Here is a 25343-nt window from a genome sequence, read left to right on the forward strand (position 1 = left end):
GTTTTCTTACTACTTGTGGTTTCAGTAATCTTATTGATCATCTATGTTTTTGTGAGAGGAGGCCATGGACACCTAACTAACTGGCATTACATTCTGGCACACATACATTCATAGATAAACGCAACACCAAGTTATACCCACATGTTAGTTTTTCTCTGTCTAAGTCCATTTCTAAATACAACTTCACCAACAGTTAGGGTAGGCTCGTACTGACACGGGAGACTGGGAGGTAGCGTGGACTGGCTTCCGTCACTTTAAAAGCGCACCAGTCGCCCAGTGCCCAACCTGTCTATTTATATGGTTCGAGCCTCGGCCTGATCTTGATCACATACGTTTCAACTCATCGTTTTGATTCGTTAATCTCTGTATCCGTCCTAGCACTCATGAATATTATTATGATGGAAAAGTATCGGTAAGTAACGTTCGGTTACTTCTCCCTCTTTGATTTTTCGATTGTGTTCTGTCTCTCACGACGGATATATTTCTAACTTATGGCTAAACGCCATTCTCTCTAGACTCTTGTCTAAACTGTTATCACTCATGAGTCAAACTGCAAAATCTATATCTATATACGGAATCTGACGTAATTCTCTACCGATATAGGGATGCATGTTTACTCCTTAGTAACGATACCACTTGGGACTCCAACCCCCAAAGAAACGGAGAAAATGTAATCCCAAATATTAAATAGATTACATTTGACCACTTTTCATTGTTCAGAAATGTGAAGACATAATGTGTCCAAGCATATTTCCGCTGTCCTTACAGACGGCAGCCTAACTTTCACGTCACACTCCGGAAGCTACTTTTATCCGGCATAAATCGACCCATGGCAGTTGATGAACTTTTAGCGGACAGTAGTTTGATTAACCGGGAAGAAGCCAGTACCCTCTAAGTCTGACATTTCTGCTTCAGTTAATCTATAAACTAGTCATGTGTGGATTTGAAATACATTTTAGTGACAACAGAATCCAAATCCAATTAGGAAAACAAAAGATTCTGCTAACTTGATTGTATTTCTGAATATACGTCTGTCAACATGTAAACGGGGACATTCTATGTCCGCTTCATAATCACTTTCATCATATTTCTTCACTTTGACATCAACTGTAGCGTATGTGGATTCACAACTACAATAATTCCCTATCCTCAAACAATATTCATGTGGGGATTTTAAAACATTTTGTATTACATAGCAGAGAAGACAATGAAACATGGCGATAAATTCATGATTTGAAACAACTTTGATGAACTAGACTGAAGTTATTTATTGTGATATTTCCCAGACATGTATGAAATGTATGATAAACTGGTCAACTACTGCAGAATAATAATCATAACAATAGTCATGCGTGTGGATGTAAAATCTTTCTTATACACAGGAGATTCCAGTCAAGCAGTAAAACAACACATTTAACTGACTTCGTTACATTCTTGTCCACAAACAAACAGCACATAGACAGACAACTTATACGTCCGCCTCTAATCACTACAATTACATTTGACAGTTGAAATAAATAAGTCACACTTACAAGTTTACACAATGTCATGTTTATTTCATTGTCTAATTCAAGGCGTCATAGATAAGTGACTTCTTGGTGTCAGTCATGGTGATATCTGCCCCACTTATCACCTTCATGTTGACTGTGTAGACATCTAGCGACCCAACACCAAACATGGGAAGAAGAGACTCGCTCCACTCAACATCCACCTTGGCTAATACAACCTCTCTGTCGAGGTCGATGAAGGCGAGTCTCCCCCTCCCCACATCCAGCACAACGCCGTAGTGGAGGGTGGCCTGTGTGCCGCGTGTGTCAGACATTGTGTTACTGTAACACTTCCCCCCCTCCCCCTGCTGCCACACCCTGGTACAGAGACTCCCCTGGTGTGTGCAACATCTCTCTACACTGACACACACCAGGAGCGGTGCTGGTAATGAAACACACACCACATACTGTCTACCTGGCTCTCCTCCACCACACCCATCTCCAGGATAAAACCACCCCACCACTCCTTTCCCACTCACCACACCCACTCCTAGAGTGTGTCTCCCAGTATCGTGGGTGTGTGTGTGGGACAGGGGTGACAGTAGAGGGGATGGAGGAAGGGGATGGGGGTGGAGGCACATGTACCCCCAATATGTCCGTAACCTGCTGCCGCTGTGTCTGTGTGTTGTGTGGCGGGCGGCGAGTTCACCAGCTGACCGACTGTAGTTACGTGGCACCAGTCTGTGTTGGTTCGAGCAGCGTTCAGTTGTAGTTGTTTAGGACCTGGAAATATACATTTTGTTTACAGTTTAACAAATTTCCCGACTTCAGACAACAAATTAGTCATGTTTATTGTCAACCCTGTTTCAATGTTTACAAAACAGCGCACTGAATGATCGGCCGCCATTTTCGCCTGTGTGTGAATTGTATCACCACTCGTCACTTAAATACACACAATTATACTGTGAAAAATATTTGTATGGGTATTCTAAATGTTTTTCATACAGTTTAATATTGACTGACACTGAAATAAACACTCCATGAAACATTTTGTCAGACACTGTCAGTTGAGCTGGTTTGTTGTCAGTAGTCAGAAATAGACATTTCCGTATGAAAACCCATGTGTATAAAAATCATTTCATGACGATAAACTATTATTGTTGGTATTCTAAACTCTTCTTATACAGTTTACTAAACAATAAGATATAAAAAGCAGTTGTTTGATGATATTTTTACATCTGAGTGTTCACCAGACACAGTGTCAATAGGTAACTTCTACGTCCGCTTCAATCACTGTGCCCAGTTTCAAACACACTCGCTGTGTGGGAGGTGGTCGAGTCATGTGTATTGGCTGGGACAGATGGAAGTATTATTAAAGATGGGTTTGAATTCTATCAATTTCGTATATGTCAAGGAGGTCTGTTTCCAGATTTTTCAAAGAAAAGAATCAAATATAATATCACCGGGAGGACTGACAACCTGGCCGATCATTATCACAGGTATTTGACTTTTAATTAATGGGCGAACATTTGTGATATGAAAAACGTTTATTCTCATATGCAAATAGTTTAACTGTCGTCAATCATCTTTTAGTCTGTGTTATGCTCATTTAAGTCAATATCCTTATATGTGTATAAACTCTCACCCTTTAATAACTATCAAGTATTTCAGTTTAGTTTCTCAAAACTAAATTGAAATATCTGCTTTAGGTCGATCTGAAATGACCTCCATTTATTATATGAAAGCGATTTTCGCAAAAGTATAAATGTTTCTAAAGTATAATATTTATTACAGCTCATCAAACCTCTAGATCTTCCTGTTATAACGTTAGACTTTTCATCTCACTGATTGACACAAACCGACAACAATGGGTTATTTCTTTACACAAACAAAAAGCCAAGAATTTGTTCTAAATGTTAACAAAGATAATGAAACAAATTTGTGGTGATTTAGGGCCTTGGTTTAGACATTATCATACAACGGACAGTAGACCAGTCAGATCAAGTTAGTGAGAACCAGGTGTGACCCCTCAGTGTGCGTCGGCTTTGATTGCACATCCATATGACGCCCCTTTTAAATTGGTAATAGTTTTGGGGCAAATTCCAACTGGAGTCCCTACAAGTACACTGAATTTCTGTGGGTCAGATAAGTCAAGTACATCTATTCATATAAGTCAATCGCTGCGAATACACATCTCCTTGAGTAAACACGCATTTCGGCGGACCCATTGTAGACACATTCATATTACATCCCATGTCTTCCGTGACGCCCAGTCTGGCTAACCTTCAGTGGTCACCTCGGCAAAACCCTAGTGGAGGTCCATAGTCCTAGCTTCAGTTACAAATATATATTTACCACCTACTCTAAGCGCCAACACAAAATAAACACATGTAATTTTAGACTCCATGCTTCCTCCAGCTGATGGTTCACTGTCTATAACGATACGTCCCAGGCTTTGGAATGATATAGGGGAATATGGATTCTGTTGATACATACGGAAGTTACATCTTCTAGAAACAGTATCGGAAATGACAAGACGTTAAAACTCTCAATATTCAAAGCCAATAATTCTTCACCCCAAAACTCATGACGATAAAACTGCACAGGCTTACCAAAAACTAGAACCGGTGGCATGCCTATTGTTTAAAGGGCGTGTAACACCATGTCCAGTGCTTACACACCCGTGAAGATCCGGGTTAGAATTGATAATACCCCATGCTTGTCGTAACAGGCGACTAACGGGATTGGGTGGTCAGACTTGCTGACTTAGTTGACACATGTCATAGTATTCCGATGGCGTAAATCGATACTCATGCTGCTGATCACAAGATTTTCTGGCCCAGACTCGATTATTTACAGACCGCTACCATATAGGTGGAATTTTGCTTGTTTTATATTATAAGTTTGCTGATCACTGAGATGTTTTGCTTGTTAAAATTAAGAAATGACTATATAATTCTTCATTTAAAAATATACACATAAGGAATTCAGTTGAGCATGTCATAAAACTTGATAGTATTTTGCATCCAAGACTTCATTTTGTGGTTTGTGGCCCCGCCCTGTGTAGAGTTGTTCTCTAAGATTCTCCCTATTTTCAACACTATAATATGTACCCTTTGGTTTTCCCACAAGTGTGAACAATATTTGTCGTAAGAGGCAGCAGACGGGATCGGATGGTCAAGCTCTCTTACCTGGTTGACACAACTCGTATCCAAGTTGCGTAGATCGATGCTCAAGCTGTTGATCACTGGATTGACAGGTCCAGGCTCGATTATTTACAGACCGCCACCATATAACTGGAATATTGCTGAGTGCGGCGTAAAACTAACCTCACTCACTCCGGTGTTAAAACGAAATTAAATAGTAAAACATAGTACCACAGAACCCCCTATATAAACCAGGCTGGATATCACTACACCAAGTAACGTGTCCTTTGTTTAAAGAACAAGCAAGACCGTAACATCCAGTACCATATATTGTGTTAAAAGGCGGACATCACTACACCCAGCGCTATAATGAGTGTTTAAAGGCGGACATCACCACACCCAGCGCTATAATGAGTGTTTAAAGGCGGACATCACCACACCTAGCGCTATAATGAGTGTTTAAAGGCAGACATCACTGCACCCAGCGCTATAATGAGTGTTTAAAGGCGGACATCACCACACCCAGCGCTATAATGAGTGTTTAAAGCAGGACATCACTACACCCAGCGCTATAATGAGTGTTTAAAGGCAGACATCACTACACCCAGCGCTATAATGAGTGTTTAAAGGCGGACATCACCACACCCAGCGCTATAATGAGTGTTTAAAGGCGGACATCACCACACCTAGCGCTATAATGAGTGTTTAAAGGCAGACATCACTGCACCTAGCGCTATAATGAGTGTTTAAAGGCGGACATCACCACACCCAGCGCTATAATGAGTGTTTAAAGCAGGACATCACTACACCCAGCGCTATAATGAGTGTTTAAAGGCGGACATCACCACACCCAGCGCTATAATGAGTGTTTAAAGGCGGACATCACCACACCTAGCGCTATAATGAGTGTTTAAAGGCAGACATCACTGCACCTAGCGCTATAATGAGTGTTTAAAGGCGGACATCACCACACCCAGCGCTATAATGAGTGTTTAAAGCAGGACATCACTACACCCAGCGCTATAATGAGTGTTTAAAGGCGGACATCACCACACCCAGCGCTATAATGAGTGTTTAAAGCAGGACATCACTACACCCAGCGCTATAATGAGTGTTTAAAGGCAGACATCACTACACCCAGCGCTATAATGAGTGTTTAAAGGCGGACATCACCACACCCAGCGCTATAATGAGTGTTTAAAGGCGGACATCACTACACCCAGCGCTATAATGAGTGTTTAAAGGTGGCGATCACCACACCCAGCGCTATAATGAGTGTTTAAAGGAGGACATCAATACACCCAGCGCTATAATGAGTGTTTAAAGGAGGACATCACTACACCCAGCGCTATAATGAGTGTTTAAAGGCGGGCATCACTACACCCAGCGCTATAATGAGTGTTTAAAGGCGGGCATCACTACACCGAGCGCTATAATGAGTGTTTAAAGGCGGGCATCACTACACCCAGCGCTATAATGAGTGTTTAAAGGAGGACATCACTACACCGAGCACTATCATGAGTGTTTAAAGGGCGGGCACCATCACGACATCTAATACAGTCTGTGGTCTAACGATCAAACCTTAAGACCAAATCCAGTACCACAGCCTGTGGTCAGAAGCTACGGAAACCTGAATACACCCAGTACCATATCCTTTGTTCAGAAGACACGGAAACCTGAATACACCCAGTACCATATTCGTTGTTCAGAAGATGGGGATCACTAAAACAATACCCCTGTCGGATTCCAATGGTACACAAGGTCCACACTGTCATAGGGTTTCAGCAGCAAACCTTGACAGCATCGTCACACGTCAGGAAAGAGCGCTTCATCCAGTAACCTATCGGTGTTTCAGCATCACCAAGCAAGCAACTGATTATACTCACACTGCAGAGTCAACGTGGTCACTGTTCCTGATTCCAGACTGTAGGTGTTCGTCCCCGCATCTGCAAAATATTCTCTAGCATGAAGAACAAAAATAGCCGTGCTCATACACATTAGGACATAACAGTAACTTCGATATTTGGGACTTTCTTTGTTTCAAAATGAGAGGTACTCCACCTTTGTACACAACAAAGTATCGGCTAAGACAGACCTGGGTCCCTGTAATGTCAGTAAAGTCACATTTCAACATTGTTTAGCCTCAGCTTCTGTCCATTAGAAACGGGTATTGATAACGTATCAGATTTTTGCCCTTAAGTGTACAAGTATCACAGTATCATCTCAACATGAAAAGACCAAGATCTGTTCAAATATTAATCACTAAGCTATCCTTTGGATAAATAGCTTATGGGTCCATCTTCTGCCCATTCATAACTATTTCTGTTTAAATCATACAGGAGTTAGAAGTATGTGCTTCTGATATTATGGCATGAAAAGTAAAGGGACACATACAGTAACGCTATTTTCCATTCTTACGTTTTGCAAAATAAAGGAAAATAACCTCACCAAACTGTGGTAGTGGTGTTGGATCCTTAGAGGCCTCTGGAAGCTTCAACTTGAAACAAAAGGAAGTATTTCAATGTCGCAATCGAAGATTCACAAAACAGTAGGCTTGTTTCACTTCTAACATACAAGCATAAGTTCAATATGAACATTATATGTACGCAGGTGACAATAATTATTACCTCAGAGACAACGAGACGTATATACGTATGCTTACTAAGAAGTACTTACATGCTTGAGTGTGTTCTCAAGGTCAGGTAGATGGATGTCATCTGTCTGTGTACCTCTGTCTGTAAAATAACCAACAATTGTTACAGATCGATCATTTTATGTTTCACCGAGTCTTTTTTAGAAAGGAATAGAACTAGCATCAGCTCACCATCTTAAAATCAAATTAAATGAATGGTCAAGAGAAACATCAACAAGCTATCATTTTTTTTCTGACAAAGCCTGATAAGAAATACTTGACAGTATGCTAGGAAATACTGAAAGAAAAATCAAATGTGAGACATATTGAGTCAGAAGTAAGTACCCCTCAGTGTGTGTTCATCAGATGCTGATCCATCTCCAACGAGAGACCCAAACTTAGAAATGTCGGATTTCAATTTTTCCAGTCCTCTCATGTTGAAGACGGCTGCAGGTGAACGGTGCAGCTCTGGTGGAACTGATCTGAGGTAAGTCTTCGTTGTTTCTTGTATTGAACTCTCGAGCGTCAGAAAGTCCGAGTTCGAAGCATATCTGAGAACTGTCTTGATGTAGTCTGAGGTCCACTTGCATCGTTCACTCTCGCCTTCAGAGGTAACTTGTTCAATGTGTAGATTTGACAGTTTCTGCTTCGTCTGATTGTCAAGATCGATGATCAGTTCCTTCTCTCTTTGATCGAGTTGTGTCCTCAGAGAATGGAAAGTGTGGTGGATGGTCTCCTCCACAGCGCTGCTTGTCTTCTTGGTGTCATTCACGGCTTTGCTGATACTCTTCAAATATGCTTGGTGAGAAGTATGCTGTGCAGTCAGGTTCTTCCCATGTTGTTCTATCCGCCCTTGAGCAGCGTCAGAAGCTACGTCTAAATCTTCAACGTCGTGTTCAGCATGGTCGCCAAGTCTGCATTTCGTACAGATTAAAATGTTGCAGCTTTTGTCAAAATATTCCAGAGGATAACGCTTGTGAAGTTTGCAAACTGGTTCAGCCTGCATGCCTCCTGGTGCTGTGTCCACAATGGTTTCAACAACATGTCGTCTGGTAGCTTTAACGCTGTTGTGCATGTTCTGGCAGTATTCACAGAGGAAGTCTTCACATTCTGGACACCAACACACAGCCTGGTCGTCATCTTCATTTGTACAGAGAAGCTCTGTGGGGCGATGTTTGACCGTCAGGTGGAATATTTCCTTCTGTCTCACTGCATCCTTCTGGAGGCTTGTGTCTGTGAGGTTGACCTCCCTCTGACATGTAGAGCATGATATCACACCACCAGCTGCAGATGTCACACACGTCTCACACACAGCGTGTAGACAGGGCAGTAGGTAGGGGGGCGGGTCCCTTCAGGGTAAACTGCTGCTGACAGACAGCACATTTGGGGAAGGAGTCCATTCTGAAACAAACATATCATTGTCCTAATTCACTTCAATAAAATAATATGAACATGTTATCAAGAATGGCAAACGAATTCGAAGAAAATATATGCGTTGGAATATAGCACTTCCCCATGATGAAGTATGATTTTCAGTAAAACTCCGGCAAACACATTTCACTACATCAATGAAGGGAAAAGAGGCAACAACCCTTGTGAGGACTAGAAGAGAACAACCCTGTAAACCCCAATCTTAGACATAGTTTACTATATCCATTATTGAGTGAGTGAGTAAGTAACTGAATTGGGGTTTAGCAATATTCCAGCAATATCACTGCGGGCGAAACCAGGAATGGGCTTCACATATTGTTCCCATGTGGTGATCGAACCCAGACCTTGACGAGACGAGAGAACGCTTTACCCACTTGGCTACCCACCGCTCTATCATATCCATTAAGTCATTCAAACAGATGGGTCCGCTAAGGCAGGATTAGAGACTCTAACTCTCACACTAAGAGAGTGGGTTCGAATCTCGGATGGGACTTAACCTCAGTACTAGAATCAGTACTTTCCTGATAAAGTGTAATCCCAAATATAGTACAGGTTCCATCTGCTCACTTTCTAAACGGCGTTGTGAGTTTATACATGAACACAGTTGGGACCGACAACTACACCGACACGGCCTCGTCACGAATACAAGACAATATCAACTACCGGACTCTCGCAAGTCAAACATATCTTTCTTCCACTTTTGCATGGCTTGTTTCCATCCTAATTTACTCTAAGCTCAATGCTAATTTGTTTTATTTGCTCATCAGTTGTATATTTCTTCACCTTATTTGTCCCTCAACTTCCAGACAGAGTCCATCAACGAATTTGCCCTTTTCCAATAAATAGCAAACAAATACAAATACATTAACAATTGCCCTTAAATTAGCTGTAGGTGCAAGGACTGGTACCTCCGCCAACACACCCCTGTTCACCAAAGGCATAACATCAATTACAACAAAGAGACAACAGTACTAACTCACGCCTAACAACTCGCCTGGGACTGAGCACAACCCAATAATATACAATGAGTGAGTGAGTATGGATTAACGCCGCTTCACACACTGTACCCGTGATCGAACCCTGGTCATCAGTATGACGAGCAGTCACTTTAACAATTAGGCTACCCTTACGCCACTTGTTCTACCTGACACAATATACTATTCAATCTACCCGTATTTCCCACACCTCGAGCTGGCTAGAAACATCAACTGTTTATCCACCCCGAACCAGTGCCCCTTTATCTACCCGACCACCCGCAGTCACCCAATGACAGAACTCTCTCGGTGATCACAAGCACCATTAAACGCCTAAAAATAGCCTGTCCTACTTGTAGCTTGATGACGATAACGCCCATGCACAACGATCCACAATAATATCATACCTCAAGTTTGACTGCTGTCAAGTCACAACTGGGCTCTGCCAGTTTGATACTTGTAAAGGAACGGAATGTATCTATTTCTAATATATGCCAGTAACACCCTGTATCTCTGTGGCAATGTTAGGTCGAGTTGTCCTTGTTTTGTAAGTGCAATATAACATGCTACGTGTACAACACACCACGAGTAATGGCGTCTGAGGTGGGAGTGACAATGAAGGGTTTACCTGTTTGCCCTGACGCCTGATTGTGAACACTTAAATGAAGGTCGACATAGAAATTACATAATTACTATACTCACACATGTATTGCGCTGAAAATTAACCAAATACAGCTACACCAAGAAGGAATTTCTGGAACATGTCGAGACAGTACAGTATTCACCTGCTTGTCGTTCGACTTCCTTGTTGTACAGGTAACTTCCGGGTTACAGGCTTATGAGCGAGTTTAGTCCTAATGGAATGGAGTTAGGGACACACGCGCCTTGTGAATATTAAGTCATAGTACTGTGGGAAGAAGGTCCAGTACTCTAATTATTCTTACCCGACTGATTACATGGGAGAGAGCAGGGTGGAGGGAGCACTGGGAAGAAGGGAGATGTGAGTTCTGGTAGGAGGGAGAAGCGGTGAGGAAGCAGAGGCGATTATGTGTTGGAGGGAGAGGCGGGTACGTGTTGGATGGAGAGCTGGGGAGGAGGAAGACGTGGGTACTTGCAGGAGGGTGGCGAGAAGAGAAGAGAGATGTGGGTACTGGTAGGAGGCTGAAGTGAAGAGGAGAGAGATGTGGGTACTGGTGGGAGGCTGAAGTGGGGACGACGAAGTTGTGGGTGCTGGTAGGAGGGTGAAGCGGGTAGGAGAGAGATGTGGGTACTGGTAGGAGGGTGAAGAGGGGAGGAGAGAGATGTGGTACTGGTAGGAGGGTGAAGAGAGGAGGAGAGAAATGTGGGTACTGGTAGGAGGGCGAAGGGAGGAGGAGAGAGATGTGGGTACTGGTTGGAGGCTGGTGCGGGGAGGAGAGAGATGTGGTACTGGTAGGAGGGTGAAGAGAGGAGGAGAGAAATGTGGGCACTGGTAGGAGGGTGAAGTGAGGAGGAGAGAAATGTGGGTACTGGTAGGAGGGTGAAGAGAGGAGGAGAGAGATGTGGGTACTGGTAGGAGGGTGAAGAGGAGAGAGAAATGTGGCACGGGTACAGGAAGGAGGAGAGAGATGTGGGACCTGGTAGGAGGGGTGAGGGAGGAGAGATGTAAGGATAGGAGGGTGGAGGAGAGAGATGTGGGTACTGGCAGGAGGGTGAGGAGAGGGGAGAGATGTGGGTACGGTAGGAGGGTGAAAGAGAGGAGGAGAGAGATGTGGTTACTGGTACCAGGGGAATCAGGGAGGAGGAAGGCGAACTGAGGAGGACAGAGACGGTGGATAGAGGCAGGAGAGAGGGCGGTTACCAGTGGAGACTGGAGAAGAGAGGACAGGAAGAGAGATGTGGTTACCGGAAGAGGACAGAGGGTGGATGAACTGGCAGGAGAGAGGATTTCCAGTAGGACAGAGGCGAGGAGAGCGGAGGGAGAGAGGAGAACCGGATAGGAGAGGGTGGGAGAGAGAGGGAGGAAAACCAGTAGGACAGAGGGTGGAGAGACTGAGAGGAGGAGAGGAGGTACCGGTGACAGGACAGAGAGTGGAGAGACCGGAGGAGAGGAGGGCAAGAGACCGAGGAGAGACGGTGGAGTGGAGAGGAGAGGAGGAGAGGGTGGACAGTGGACAGAGAGAGGAGAGACTGGGACCCAGAGGACAAGAGGGTGGAGACCCAGGAGGAGGAAGACAGGTGGACAGAGGAGAGACCGGATCGGAGGAAAACGGTGGAAAAGAGAGGTGGGAGAGACGGAGGAGAGGAGAGACGGCCAGGAGGACCCGGAGGACCAGAGACAGAGACCAGGAGGAGAGAGGAAGGAGACCAGGAGGAGAGAGACCCAGAAGAGGAGAGGATGGACAGAAGACAGAGACAGAGACCGGGAGGAGTGGAGAGGCCGGCACCAGGAGGGACAGAGGAATGGAGAGACCGGAGAGACGGAAACCGGGACAGACCGGAGGGACAGACCCGGAGACCAGGAGTGGAGACGGAGGAGGGAGAGACCAGGTGGCGGAGGACCGGAGGAAGGAGAGAGGACCGAGACCGGAGGAACGAGGACAGAGAGACAGGACCGGAGAGGCAACAACAGAGAGACACAGAGTGGAGAGACAGGGAGGAGGAGACCGGAGGAGGACCGTGGAGGACCGGGAGGAGGGAGGACGACGGGAAAGGACAGACCAGGAGGTGGACAGGTCGAATGGACAGAGTGGAGACCGGAGGAGAACGCAGGACAGAGGGAGGAGACCGTGGAGGCACCGGAGAGACCGGGAGGTGGAGAGACCGGGAGGAGCTGGCGGAGAGAGGGTGGAGACCGGGAGGACAGACCGGACAGTGGGAGACCGGAGGACCAGGACAGGAGACCGGAGGAGGACGGAGACCGGATAAACCGGGAGGAGAGTGGAGACCGGGAGTGGGAGGCACCAGGACAGAGAGTGGAGAGAGACCGGAGGGCGATACCAGGAGGACAGAGGAGGAGACCGGAGGTCAGGCACAGAGGTGGAGAGACCGGGAGGAGAGGCAGGACCAGGAGTGGCACAGAGGAGGACCGGAGGGAGGAGAACAACGGACAGAGGGTGGAGACCGGGAGGGAGGAAAACAGTGGACAGAGAGTGGAGAGACCGGAGGGAGAGGAAACGGAGGAGGACAGAGGACCGGGAGAGGAGGACAGACAGAGGAGGAGACCGGGAGGCTGAGGGCCAAGGAGGACGCAGGATGGGAGGAGGGTGGAGACCGGAGGAGAAACCGCAGGACAGAGGAGTGAGGACCGGAGGAGGAACAGGACAGAGGAGGACAGAGGAGACGGAGGCATGAAAGGAGTGGAGGACCGGAGGGAGACAGAGGAGAGACTGGGTGGAGGGAGGGGAGGCACCCAGGACAGGAGGACTGGAGAGACCGGGAGGAGAGAGGAACCGGACAGAGTGGAGACCGGGAGGAGGAACAGGAGGACAGGGAGACGGAGGACTGAGATGGAGGACAGGGTGGAGGGACCGGGAGGAGGAGAAAGGACGAACCAGGACAGAGGAAGGTGGAGACCGGGAGGAGGAGAGGACGGAGACAGGAGGTCAGAGAGGGAGGAGAGACCGGGAGGACGCAGAGGACAGGACAGGTGGACAGGGAGTGGAGAGGGACCGGGAGGGTGGAGAGACCAGACAGGACAGAGAGGTGGAGAGACCGGAGAGACCGAGAGACGGCACCGGAAGGGACAGAGGAGTGGAGTGGACCGTGAGGACCCAGGACAAGAGAGAAGGAGACACCAGGAGGAGGAGAGTGGCACGGAGGAACACAAGGAGAGGACCGGAGGACCCAGAAGGAAACGGGGAGACCGGGGAGGAAAACAGGACAGACCGGGAGGACAAGACAAGGACAGAGGTGGAGACACACAAGAGTGGAGACGAGAGAGGGAGAGTGCACAGGACAGAGACGGACAGACCGGGAGGTGAGGACACTGTAGACAGAGTGGAGAGACCGGGAGGAGGACAGGAAAATGAGACAGAGGTGGAGGACCGGGAGGAGGGAGGAGGTCTGCACAAAGGACAGAGAAAAGAGAGACCAAGGAGGACATAGAATGGAACAGTGAATGAAGGACAGAAGGAAACAGGAGGAGGACAGGCAGGAGGAGGAGGGACAGGAAGGAGGAGGAACGAGGAGAACGGAAGAGGAAAATGATCAAGAAGGACAAGACGGTGAGCAAGGAACTGGCAGGAGCAGGAACGAGACAGGAAACGAGACACAGTGGAGAACGGTGAGGAAAGGAACGGTGAGGTGGAGCAGACGGCACAGGGACATGGAGGTGGAATGGAAACGGAAGAGGAGAGGGGAATGGAGAGGAAACGGAAAGAAAAGGAGGAGAGGAATGGAAAGAGGCACCAAGGAGGAGAGTGGACAGAGGTGGCACAGGAGGAATGGTGAGAGGAAAAGGAGGAGGGATGGAGGGGAGGAGTGGATGAAGAGAGAGGATGTATTGAGCAAGATCCCAGAGCTGGAACGGAACGGAGGCACAGGAAGAGTGGAGAGGCACGGCCAAGGAAAATGGTAGACAGGAGGATGGAGGACCGAGGAGAATGGACAAGACAGGAGTGGCACAGCATGGAGAGGCACAGTGGAACGGCACGTGGAGAGGCATGGAGGCACTGCATGGAACGGTGAGGCACAGTGGAGGCACCGGTGGAGCATGGAACGGTGAGAGGCACTGCCCAGGCAGTGGAACGGTGAGGGAGAGCAAGTGGACGGTGAGAGGTGGCACCACAGGAGAGACGGTGGAGACACGGAGAGGTGGAGACAGAGGAACCGAGCACTGGAGGACACGGTAGAAGGAATGGAGAACAGTGAGGTATGGAGGACGCAGATGGAACACACACAAGGAGAGAACACATGGAGTGGAGAGACGGAAGGGTGGAAGGAGATGTAACCGGAATGATGTGGCGGTACGGGCACACACAAACGACCATACCACATTACTTTTAGCCCCACAATGATCCCCTAAAACCACTAACTATATATCCACCCGCAACTCTTGTTCCTGGATGTACATTCCCGACTACACAGACGCTGAATGTAGAGATCTGTCTCACCGATCCACAGTTACAGTTACGTCTCTAAGATGACATATCCTGCATGTCACGTGACGACAGTAACGCCCACTTCATGCACTACAATCGACGATATTGTACACCTCAAGATGTCGTTCTGCTGTCAAAGTCTGGAACCTTCCGAAAGCTTGATGTTTATAGGGAAGAAACAGGATCTATCTAACCCTAATATCCTGACAATTAACACCCCGATTCACTGTCACAACGTTAGGTAGAGTAGTTCCTTGTTTGTAAGTACAATATCATATGCATCACACACAACACACTTCCAGGAATTGAGTCTGAGGTGGGAGTGACAATGAAGGGTTTACCTGTTTGTCCTGACGCCTGATTGTGTAAACTTGATTGTGTAAAACTGATTGTGTAAATCAAGGCGAACATAGATATTACATAATCTACGATACTCACGTATATGTTTCGCAGATCTTCCTGTAAAATATATCTTGTCAAGACAGCTTTACTGGAATATGTCGCGACGGTACAGCACACACCTACCTGGAGGTTCGGCTTCCTTGTTATATAGGTGATATGCCGGTACCACGTGATGGTGATAAAGACTGTCATACGACATATAAACACAAAGTCCAGGTACTGTAGGGAGATATCTCATCTACACTTGCACATCTGTACATGTGAAGTGACGGTGGGGTAGCCTAGTGGTTAAAGCGTTTGCTCCTCACTCCGAAGACCCGGGTTCGATTCCCCATGCGGATTCAATGTGTGTATTCCATTTCTGGTGTCCCCGCCGTGATATTGCTGGGATATTGCTAAAAGCGCCGTAAAACTAAACTCACTCACTCTCACATCTGGACTTGCCACCATCAAGTGGCGACATAATGACGTTGACCTCTGACCCTCACACCTGTAAGCTGGACCTGAGTCTCACCTACAAAACACTCCTCAGAAACGGAGCTGATATTCATTGCACAACAAAGCATGACAATAGGACAGACTGAAGAGATATTCATTCAAAATGTAAGACTAAAATTCATGATTTCTGAGATTAAAACAAAAACACTTGACAACCAAGCATTCCTTGTAAAACATATAATGATGTCTTGAAATGAACAAGGGTTGAGAAAATCATCTGAAAGAGGATCACAGTCCAGGACTTGTTACAAGTCTCAGTTATGATCGTCATTAACTGCAAGATCGATATACATTATAGTGTGAGCTTGAAAACAGGCTCCAGCTGGCTCGACCCTTATACTGGCACAAGCCCAGTCTCCCTTTAACACTACACTGTTTTAGTCATACTAGGGTACTCGGACTTGTCTCCTAGGGCTGGGACGGGTCCAAATTTTCTACCCTACCCGGTTACTCGTTATGTTAATTCCTGACGTCAAATTTGCAAGAAATGGTAAGAAATTCTTCAGGTCGGAGGCTAGAGTTTTAAGGTTTTCAATATCTTAACCATGTATTATATTCAAGATAAATGATTGTTAATTACATCTAAATCTTCAAAGACAATAAAACCTATTGATCATGAAAGAGTAACATATCGCATTGTTTAATATATTAGTCACATGATAATAACGGGTCCGAGTACTGAGACGGGTACCCGGGTCCAACTCATTACCCACCCGACCCGGGTATATGGGTTACCCGTACCAGCCCTATTGTCTACATGTGGTACACTGAATGTTCAGCACTGTGAGTACCTCTGTCAGCCTGGGATCCATCAATGAAGAACTTGGCCTCCTCTCGGACTTTAACCTCCTTCTGTCCCTGGCCTGAGAGAGGATCATCTGGGTGAACAGTTCAGGTGAATGCTATGCTGACCTGAATCACACGTGTTGATGTGAAAGTGTTTTTGTGTTAAGTGTTTTACTCTATGCTTTCCTTTTTCTACATTTCATGTCATACTTTCATCTCTGAAATTTAAAACCAAACTTTCAAATGTCTGATTGCCTATGTGGCTGAATGCAACCCATGGAGCATTTCAACAGAGAAAACATACACGAAATGTCTGGCTGCCTATATGACTGAATGCTTTCCACGTGGAAATGACCAGTCTTCAACCTTTAAGATACAATATGCTAAGTGGTCCTAGAAAATTCACTTACTGATTTGCTGACATCAACGAAATCTTGCCTTTATAGCAAACACCAGCTCTATTAATGATCATTAGCAACAGAGATAAGACATCCCTTTTCAAAATTATAGTTGTGGAACTACAGTGAAAGACTTTATGCCATTTTATTTAGAAATATTCCTGTTACAAAGTCATCAAACATTGTACTCATGTGATAAATTAGAAATCTACAGAGTAACAAGTCAACTCTTCATGGACAACAGAGTATAGACACCAGAAACACAACCCTATCAGATGCTAACATACAGCTACACTTCAGTTCCCAGACACACATCCATCATCAGATGCCAACATACAGCTACACTTCAGTTCCCAGAAACACAACCCTCATCAAATGACAACATACAGCTGCACTTCAGTTCCCAGAAACACATCCCTCATCAGATGCCAACATACAGCTACACTTCAGTTCCCAGAAACACAACCCTATCAGATGCCAACATACAGCTACACTTCAGTTCCCCAAAACACACACCCCACCAGATGCCAACATACGGCTACACTTCAGTTCCCAGAAACACAACCCTACCAGATGCTAACATACAGCTACACTTCAGTTCCCAGAAACACATCCCTCATCAGATGCCAACATACAGTTACACTTCAGTACCCAGAAACACATCCCTCATCAGATGCCAACATACAGCTACACTTCAGTTCCCAGAAACACATCCCTCATCAGATGCTAACATACAGCTACACTTCAGTTCCCAGAAACACATCCCTCATCAGATGCCAACATACAGCTACACTTCAGTTCCCAGAAACACATCCCTTATCAGATGCCAACATACAGCTACACTTCAGTTCCCAGAAACACATCCCTCATCAGATGCTAACATACAGCTACACTTCAATTCCCAGAAAACACACCCCTCATCAGATACCAGCATACAGCTACACTTCCGTTCCCTAGAAACACATCCCTCATCAGATGACAACATATAGCTACACGTCGCAGCCCTAGACACACATCCCCATCAGGTGCTAACATACAGGTACACATCTCACAGCCCGTAGACACACATGCCCATCAGATGCTAACATACAGCTACATCTCACAGCCTCTAGACACACATGCCCATCAGATGCTAACATACAGCTGCACCTCAATGCCCCAGACACACATACCCATCAGATGCCAACATAAAGCTACACTTCAGTTCCCAGAAACACAACCCTATCAGATGCTAACATACAGCTACACTTCAGTTCCCAGAAACACATCCCTCATCAGATACCAACATACAGCTACACTTCAGTTCCCAGAAACACATTTCTATCAGATGCTAACATACAGCTACACTTCAGTTCCCAGAAACACAACCCTATCAGATGCTAACATACAGCTGCACTTCAATTCCGAGAAACACACTCCTCATCAAGTGCCAACATACAGCTATCCCTCACAGCCCCTAGACACACATCCCTCATCAGATGCTAACATACAGCTACACTACAGTTCCAGGAAACACACCCCTCATCAGATGACAAGATACAGCTACACTTCAGTTCCCAGAAACACAACCCTACCAGATGCTAACATACAGCTACACTTCAGTTCCCAGAAACACATCCCTCATCAGATGCCAACATACAGCTACACTTCAGTTCCCAGAAACACATCCCTCATCAGATACCAACATACAGCTACACTTCAGTTCCCAGAAACACATTTCTATCAGATGCTAACATACAGCTACACTTCAGTTCCAAGAAACACACCCCTCATCAGATGCCAACATACAGCTATCCACCTACACCTGGCCGCTAGACACACATCCCCATCAGGGGCTAACATACAGGTACATCTCACAGCCCCTACACACACATGTCCATCAGAAGCTAACATACAGCTACATCTCACAGCCCCTAGAAACACATCATTCTCTTCAGATGCTAACATAAAGCTACATCTCACAGGCCCTAGACACACATGCCCATCAGATGCTAACATACAGCTACATCTCACAGGCCCTAGACACACATGCCCATCAGATGCTAACATACAGCTACATCTCACAGGCCCTAGACACACATGCCCATCAGATGCTAACATACAGCTACATCTCACAGGCCCTAGACACACATGCCCATCAGATGCTAACATACAGCTACATCTCACAGCCCCTAGACACACATGTCCATCAGATGCTAACATACAGCTACACTTCAGTTCCCAGAAACACATCCCTCATCAGATGCCAACATACAGCTACACTTCAGTTCCCAGAAACACATCCCTCATCAGATGCCAACATACAGCTACACTTCAGTTGCCAGAAACACATCCCTCATCAGATGCCAACATACAGCTACACTTCAGTTCCAAAAACACAACCCTATCAGATGCTAACATACAGCTACACTTCAATTCCCTGAAACACATCCCTCATGAGATGCCAACATACAGCTACACTTCAGTTCCCAGAAACACATCCCTCATCAGATGCCAACATACAGCTACACTTCCATTCCCTAGAAACACATCCCTCATCAGATGACAACATACAGCTACACCTCACAGCCCCTAGACACACATCCCCATCAGATGCTAACATACAACTACATCTCACAGCCCCTAGACACACATGCCCATCAGATGCTAACATACAGCTACATCTCACAGCCCCTAGACACACATGCCCATCAGATGCTAACATAAAGCTACATCTCACAGCTCCTCGACACACATGCCCATCAGATGCTAACATACAGCTACATCTCACAGGCCCTAGACACACATGCCCATCAGATGCTAACATACACCTACATCTCACAGCCCCTAGACACACATGCCCATCAGATGCTAACATACAGCTACATCTCACAGGCCCTAGACACACATGCCCATCAGATGCTAACATACAGCTACATCTCACAGCTCCTAGACACACATGCCCATCAGATGCTCAACATACGGCAACATCTCGTCGTTCCCTAGACACACATACCCCATCAGATGATAACATACAGCTACATCTCACAAGCCCTAGACACACATGCCCATCAGATGCCAACATACAGCTACACTTCAGTTCCCAGAAACACAACCCTATCAGATGCTAACATACAGCTACACTTCAGTTCCCAAAACACATCCCTCATCAGATGCCAACATACAGCTACACTTCAGTTCCCAGAAACACATCCCTCATCAGATGCTAACATACAGCTACACTTCAGTTCCCAGAAACACATCCCTCATCAGATGCTAACATACAGCTACACTTCAGTTCCTAGAAACACACCCCTCATCAGGTGCCTAACATGCCAGCATACAGCCTCTAGACACACTTTCAGATGCTAACATACAGCTACATCTCACATCCCTAGACCACATCAGATGCTAACATACAGCTACATCTCACAGCCCTAGACACACATGCCCATCAGATGCTAACTAACATACAGCTACATCTCACAGCCATCTAGAGACACATGCCCATCAGATGCTAACATACAGCTACATCTCACAGCCCCTAGACACACATGCCCATCAGATGCTAAACAGCTACATCTCACAGCCCCCTCACACATGCCCATCAGATGCTAACATAAAGCTACATCTCACAGCCCCTAGACACACATGCCCATCAGATGCTAACATACAGCTACATCTCACAGGCCCTAGACACACATCCCCATCAGATGCTAACATACAGCTACATCTCACAGCCCCTAGACACACATGCCCATCAGATGCTAACATACAGCTACATCTCACGCAGGGCCCTAGACACACATGCCCATCAGATGCTAACATACAGCTACATCTCACAGCTCCCTAGACACACATGCCCATCAGATGCTAACATACAGCTACATCTCTCACAGGCACATCTCACAGCAGCCCTAGACACACATGTCCATCAGATGCTAACATACAGCTACATCTCACAGCCCCTAGACACACATGCCTATCAGATGCCAACATACAGCTACACTTCAGTACCCAGAAACACATCCCTCATCAGATGCTACCATACAGCTACACTTCAGTTCCCAGAAACACATCCCTCATCAGATGCCAACATACAGGTACACTTCAGTTCCAAGAAACACATCCCCATCAGATGCTAACATATAGGTACATCTCACAGCCCCTAGACACACATGCCCATTAGATGCTAACATACAGCTACATCTCACAGCCCCTAGACACACATGCCCATCAGATGCTAACATAAAGCTACATCTCACAGGCCCTAGACACACATGCCCATCAGATGCTAACATACAGCTACATCTCACAGCCCCTAGACACACATGTGCCCATCAGATGCTAACATACAGCTACATCTCACAGCCTCTAGACACACATCCCCATCAGATGCTAACATACAGCTACACCTTACAGCCCTCTTACACACATGACCGTCGTTTTGGGTATATTAATTTTTTTTCTATTTCTATAGAACATAATACAGTGCTTTCATTTGTCAACCTGCTACCTTTCACCCTTACCCTGTTGACAGATATATTGATTTGCAACCAATGAAGTATTTTAAATGTACTGCATTCACCTATATTGTCCAAATTGCCATATTTCACGGGTTCCCAAACCAAATGCTCCATCACACCACCCACCAGTCGTCTCTATCAACCAGGGCCTATGTAAAGCAGCCTCGGGTGTGGCAAGCCGATGTACAGAGTTACGTCCCTTCTCCATGCTCCTGTCTCTCCATTTACGTTTGGATCATATAAACAAAGTAAATATCTTGAATTATTTCTGCTTTCTCTCTTTTTCTTCTGTACGTAGTTCACTAATAAACCATATCTCTTAGCCTTATTGTTGCTGTACGGTTTGGAATTCACAATCTTGTGTAGTTTTTAAATGTGGAAAATATCACATCTTGCATCAGTAGACTCGTAACTATTTATAAAACACGTCCAATCAGTTTATTCAGTTAAATCCTCTAGCTGAGCATAGTCACTATTTTTGTAATTCAGGACCTCTCTCACTAAGGACTTTTTCATATCAATGTAGTTCGTTAGAGAAACAACAACCCCTGTGTGGTCAATTTGTGTGCTGACGTCGACCACACTCGACTCAATGCAATCACAGTCGTAACTGATAACAACAGGGTCAAGTGCTGAGTGAGACGAATCGACTCTTTTATTACATTACATCTGCCCGACTAAAATAGTGTGTAAATGATGCTGATTACTGTGAAGCAAAGCTTTACTGAAATCACCTATTGAACGACATAAGGCGCGTAACCTATTGCAGTTTCAAGTGAACGTCCTAGTTGATCACAATGTTACACAGGGGTGTTAGGTGGTCTATAGGAAGCGCTTAATAATAATCCCTTCTGTGTCAGGATAACCTCGAGGTACATATTTTCATGATTATATGACTCTAAATCTTCTCTCCGTTTAACATACAACAATGACGAAAGGTATACAGTTATACCGTCCCATCAAGTCAATTCCTATCCCCTATAGACCGCCTCCGTGGTGAAGTGGTTAGAGCGTCCGCCCGGAGAGCGGAAGGTCGCGGGTTCGATCCCCGACCGCGTCATACCAAAAGACGTTAAAATATGGTACTTGTTGGTCCCTGCCTGGCGCTCGGCATTAATGGGTACAACAAGGACTGGTCGGCTCGGAGTCAGTATACTGTGTCTGAGTGGGGTATTCAGGCTTCATTGTGGCATGGTATCTCAGTGGGCTAGCACTATAAAACCAGCTTCAGTCTGGGCTAGTACAAGCAGCCGCACATACACATACACACGCATGCACGTCGTCACATGAGCGAAATATTCTCAAGCACGACGTTAAACCCAATTTCACCTCACCTCACCTATCCCCCTATAAGGAGAAGTATAAAGGCTTGTTTTCTAGAACCTCCCAAGAACCTCAACAAGCCGACATTCACCTGACCCAGGGACAAGGAAAAGCCCAGAAACATTGGGTATACAATAAAGAAGAAGTTGACATCCATAATATTTTGTCTTAGACTATTTTCTAATCATTTGTGTCGAACATTATTTATCTTATTCAGAGATTTGATTAGAAATAGAGGTAGTTTAAGTGACATATGAATAGCTCCTTATGGAGCGAGTTCACTTAAACGGAACCAGGATTTGGTTCAGCGTCTCCAGCAATAACGAGAAGTAAGACGAGGATTGGTATTATATTGGACTCATTGAAAGACTGTGTTAAACATAGTGTCTTAAGAAAATTCAGATGCGGCTCTACCAATTTGAAAATAGTTTCGTATAGAAGATCTAAAGACAATGACATTAGTGTAGCTATGTAGGATTATTGTAAAAGTGTACCAGAAGATGAATATCATGTGTTAATGAAATGTCCTTTATATGCAGCGGTAAGAAGTCACTACATACCAAGTATCTATATTATGAACTCAAAGAGACAAAATTTTGTACATCTTCTAAATGCTAAGAAACATAATATAATACACCGTCTCGCAACTTTTGTAAACAAAATCATGTCCATGCGCTCAGAAAAGGTTTAACCTAAGTTGTCATTTTGTACTATTGGCCTCATGGCCACATTTATGAAGTAAACCCGTCTGTCTGTGTGTTAAACATAGATATATTTGAACAAGACTACAGCTAGTAGAACAGCAAGGTACGTATAACATCTTTACTTTAACCAGCTAGATAGTTGTCAAACAGAAATTGCACTACCCACGTGGTTAATGGAACCCGAATTTTCAGCGTGACAAGCAGACACTTTAACAAGTCGGCTACCCCGTTGACCTACATAGAATAGAAACAGTTGAGGCTGGACGAGTTGACTCCCTTAAGCTTTTCACAGGCAAAACGCAGTCATTAGGAAAGAACGGTTCTTCATTCCTGCTTGACAACAAAAATCTGTATCGAAACGTTGCACTCACGAATAAAAGAAGTTGTTATCCTTAAAGTTTTATTCCATATCATGTCAACACTGTCTGAGGTCCTTCATTATGAACATTCTAGAAGAATGTTATTGTAGTTTCTGTTCCTCCATGTAGACCCGGTTTGGGGTATTTTGAGGAACACAGTTTACAAGGACCTGTGCCCATTACTGATATTGATGATAACATGCGAAACTTTAACTCCTAGATCAGTTTCACAACTATCAATGCTCATGTGGTCGGTGTGGGCGTAATCACTGGTGACAGCAACATTCATGAACCATAAAGAGTTTCTGCGGGTGTATTGTTCGAGTTCATCACATCTGACTACATATTGTTTTATTTTGGACACTATTTGATTTTTAATTTCCCTTGAATATCACGAATCAAGTTAGTTGGGGCAGTTATGAGTGAATTTTGTTTCTCAATGTTAACGCTTCATCACTTGAGAGAATATTTCTTGGTCTTTGAGCTGGACGTCCTTGTGTAGCAAGACTTTCTTTGACCCTGTGGGTCGACTGAGTTGTCTGGGCTGAAAAGTGTTGGAATCTATACTGTAGCCAAAGTCGATTTATGGTATTATTGGAGAATTGCTGTTGTTTGTGGTGACTGGTAGATAATCTAAAAACACATTGTGATCATTCATGATATGTCACGGTTGATCTAATGGTGAAATTACACAGGAATATTCAATCATAGATATCGAAGTAGGAGAATTGGGTCGGAGATCTGTTTATAAACCATGTTATGATTTAATGCCCCTTAATACTCACAGTACTAACTTATCCCTCAAACATTAAACTACTGTGACACAAAACACTAAAAATCCAAACTTTGCTAGTTTCTCGCTGTGTACAGTTTGTTCATTTTAACAAAGCAAATATCTTCAATTATGTGTGTTTGCCTTTTCATCTTTCTGATGCGCGCACCGTTAAAGCATGAATATATGTATTTCATGAAGTTAATTGTGCAATCACCTACTTCTATGGCAAGTGTACGACTGTCTACATATTGCATACTTATAAAGGCCAGTCATAGATAAAGTATGGGTCATCAGATACAAATACCCTGAGTATGTTATCATATCACTGTCGCACCTGGCCTGATACACATGGCTCACATGCATGTATCAAGCATCAGCCAGATATCCCCCAGGTACAAGGTCCACATGCTGCATATGTCATGGTGACCTGGGATGCTTCAACTGATTTCGGAAACAGTTATAGCTGTTGCCTCAGAAACTAACCCCACATCTGTCCTCGACATTTGTCCGATCCTGATCCTCCCTCTTCCACAAGAACAAAGAAGATATTCACGTGCATTTCTGCAAGAACAAAGACAAGATGTTGCCTTAGACTGATCCGAGTTAGGACACACCTACTTACATCAACATAGATTGAGTGAGTGAGTATGGTTTTACGCCGTTTCTTCTGGGACACCAGAAATTGGCTTCACACATTGAACCCATGTGGGAAATGCAACTCGAATCTTCAGCGTGACAAGCAAACACTTTAACAATTTGACTACCCCATTGCCGTACATAGAATAGAAACAGTTGATGCTGGACCGAGTAGACTCCCTTAAGCTTTTCACAGGCAAAACGAA

General features: G+C 45.1%; 3 protein-coding genes across 3 annotated transcripts in view; 2 read left to right on the top strand and 1 right to left on the bottom strand.

Annotated features, from left to right (window-relative positions):
- Positions 1–2037: 2037 nt before the first annotated feature.
- LOC124271686 (tripartite motif-containing protein 3-like) overlaps positions 2038–25343 on the bottom strand; it is a 46907-nt gene continuing 23601 nt past the window's right edge. The window contains exons 2-6 of the mRNA XM_046706842.1: positions 7611–8666; positions 7310–7368; positions 7082–7130; positions 6520–6579; positions 2038–2270 (exon numbers count right to left, since the gene is read on the bottom strand). Coding sequence (XP_046562798.1) covers positions 2038–2270; positions 6520–6579; positions 7082–7130; positions 7310–7368; positions 7611–8340 — 1131 coding nt within the window. The 5' untranslated portion in view covers positions 8341–8666. The remainder of the gene's footprint in view (positions 2271–6519; positions 6580–7081; positions 7131–7309; positions 7369–7610; positions 8667–25343) is intronic.
- Positions 11278–12953, top strand: LOC124271687 (eukaryotic translation initiation factor 3 subunit A-like). Its single transcript, XM_046706843.1, has 2 exons — positions 11278–11361; positions 11733–12953. Exons 1-2 carry the CDS (start codon positions 11278–11280, stop codon positions 12951–12953), a joined length of 1305 nt encoding a protein of 434 aa, XP_046562799.1.
- On the top strand, positions 13000–13632 carry LOC124271688 (U1 small nuclear ribonucleoprotein 70 kDa-like). Its single transcript, XM_046706844.1, has one exon. It carries the CDS (start codon positions 13000–13002, stop codon positions 13630–13632), a length of 633 nt encoding a protein of 210 aa, XP_046562800.1.

Source organism: Haliotis rubra, unplaced genomic scaffold, assembly GCF_003918875.1.
Source record: "Haliotis rubra isolate DU_JTF1 unplaced genomic scaffold, ASM391887v1 Scf1621, whole genome shotgun sequence".
Lineage (NCBI taxonomy): Eukaryota > Metazoa > Mollusca > Gastropoda > Lepetellida > Haliotidae > Haliotis > Haliotis rubra.

Coding starts and splice junctions, on each gene's coding strand:
- LOC124271688 (XM_046706844.1), top strand. CDS start 13,000: ATGAAAGGAGTGGAGGACCGGAGGGAGACAGAGGAGAGACTGGGTGGA.
- LOC124271687 (XM_046706843.1), top strand. CDS start 11,278: ATGTGGGACCTGGTAGGAGGGGTGAGGGAGGAGAGATGTAAGGATAGG. Junction 11,362..11,732: donor ATGTGGGTACTGGCAGGAGG/GTGAGGAGAGGG, acceptor TACCGGTGACAG/GACAGAGAGTGGAGAGACCG.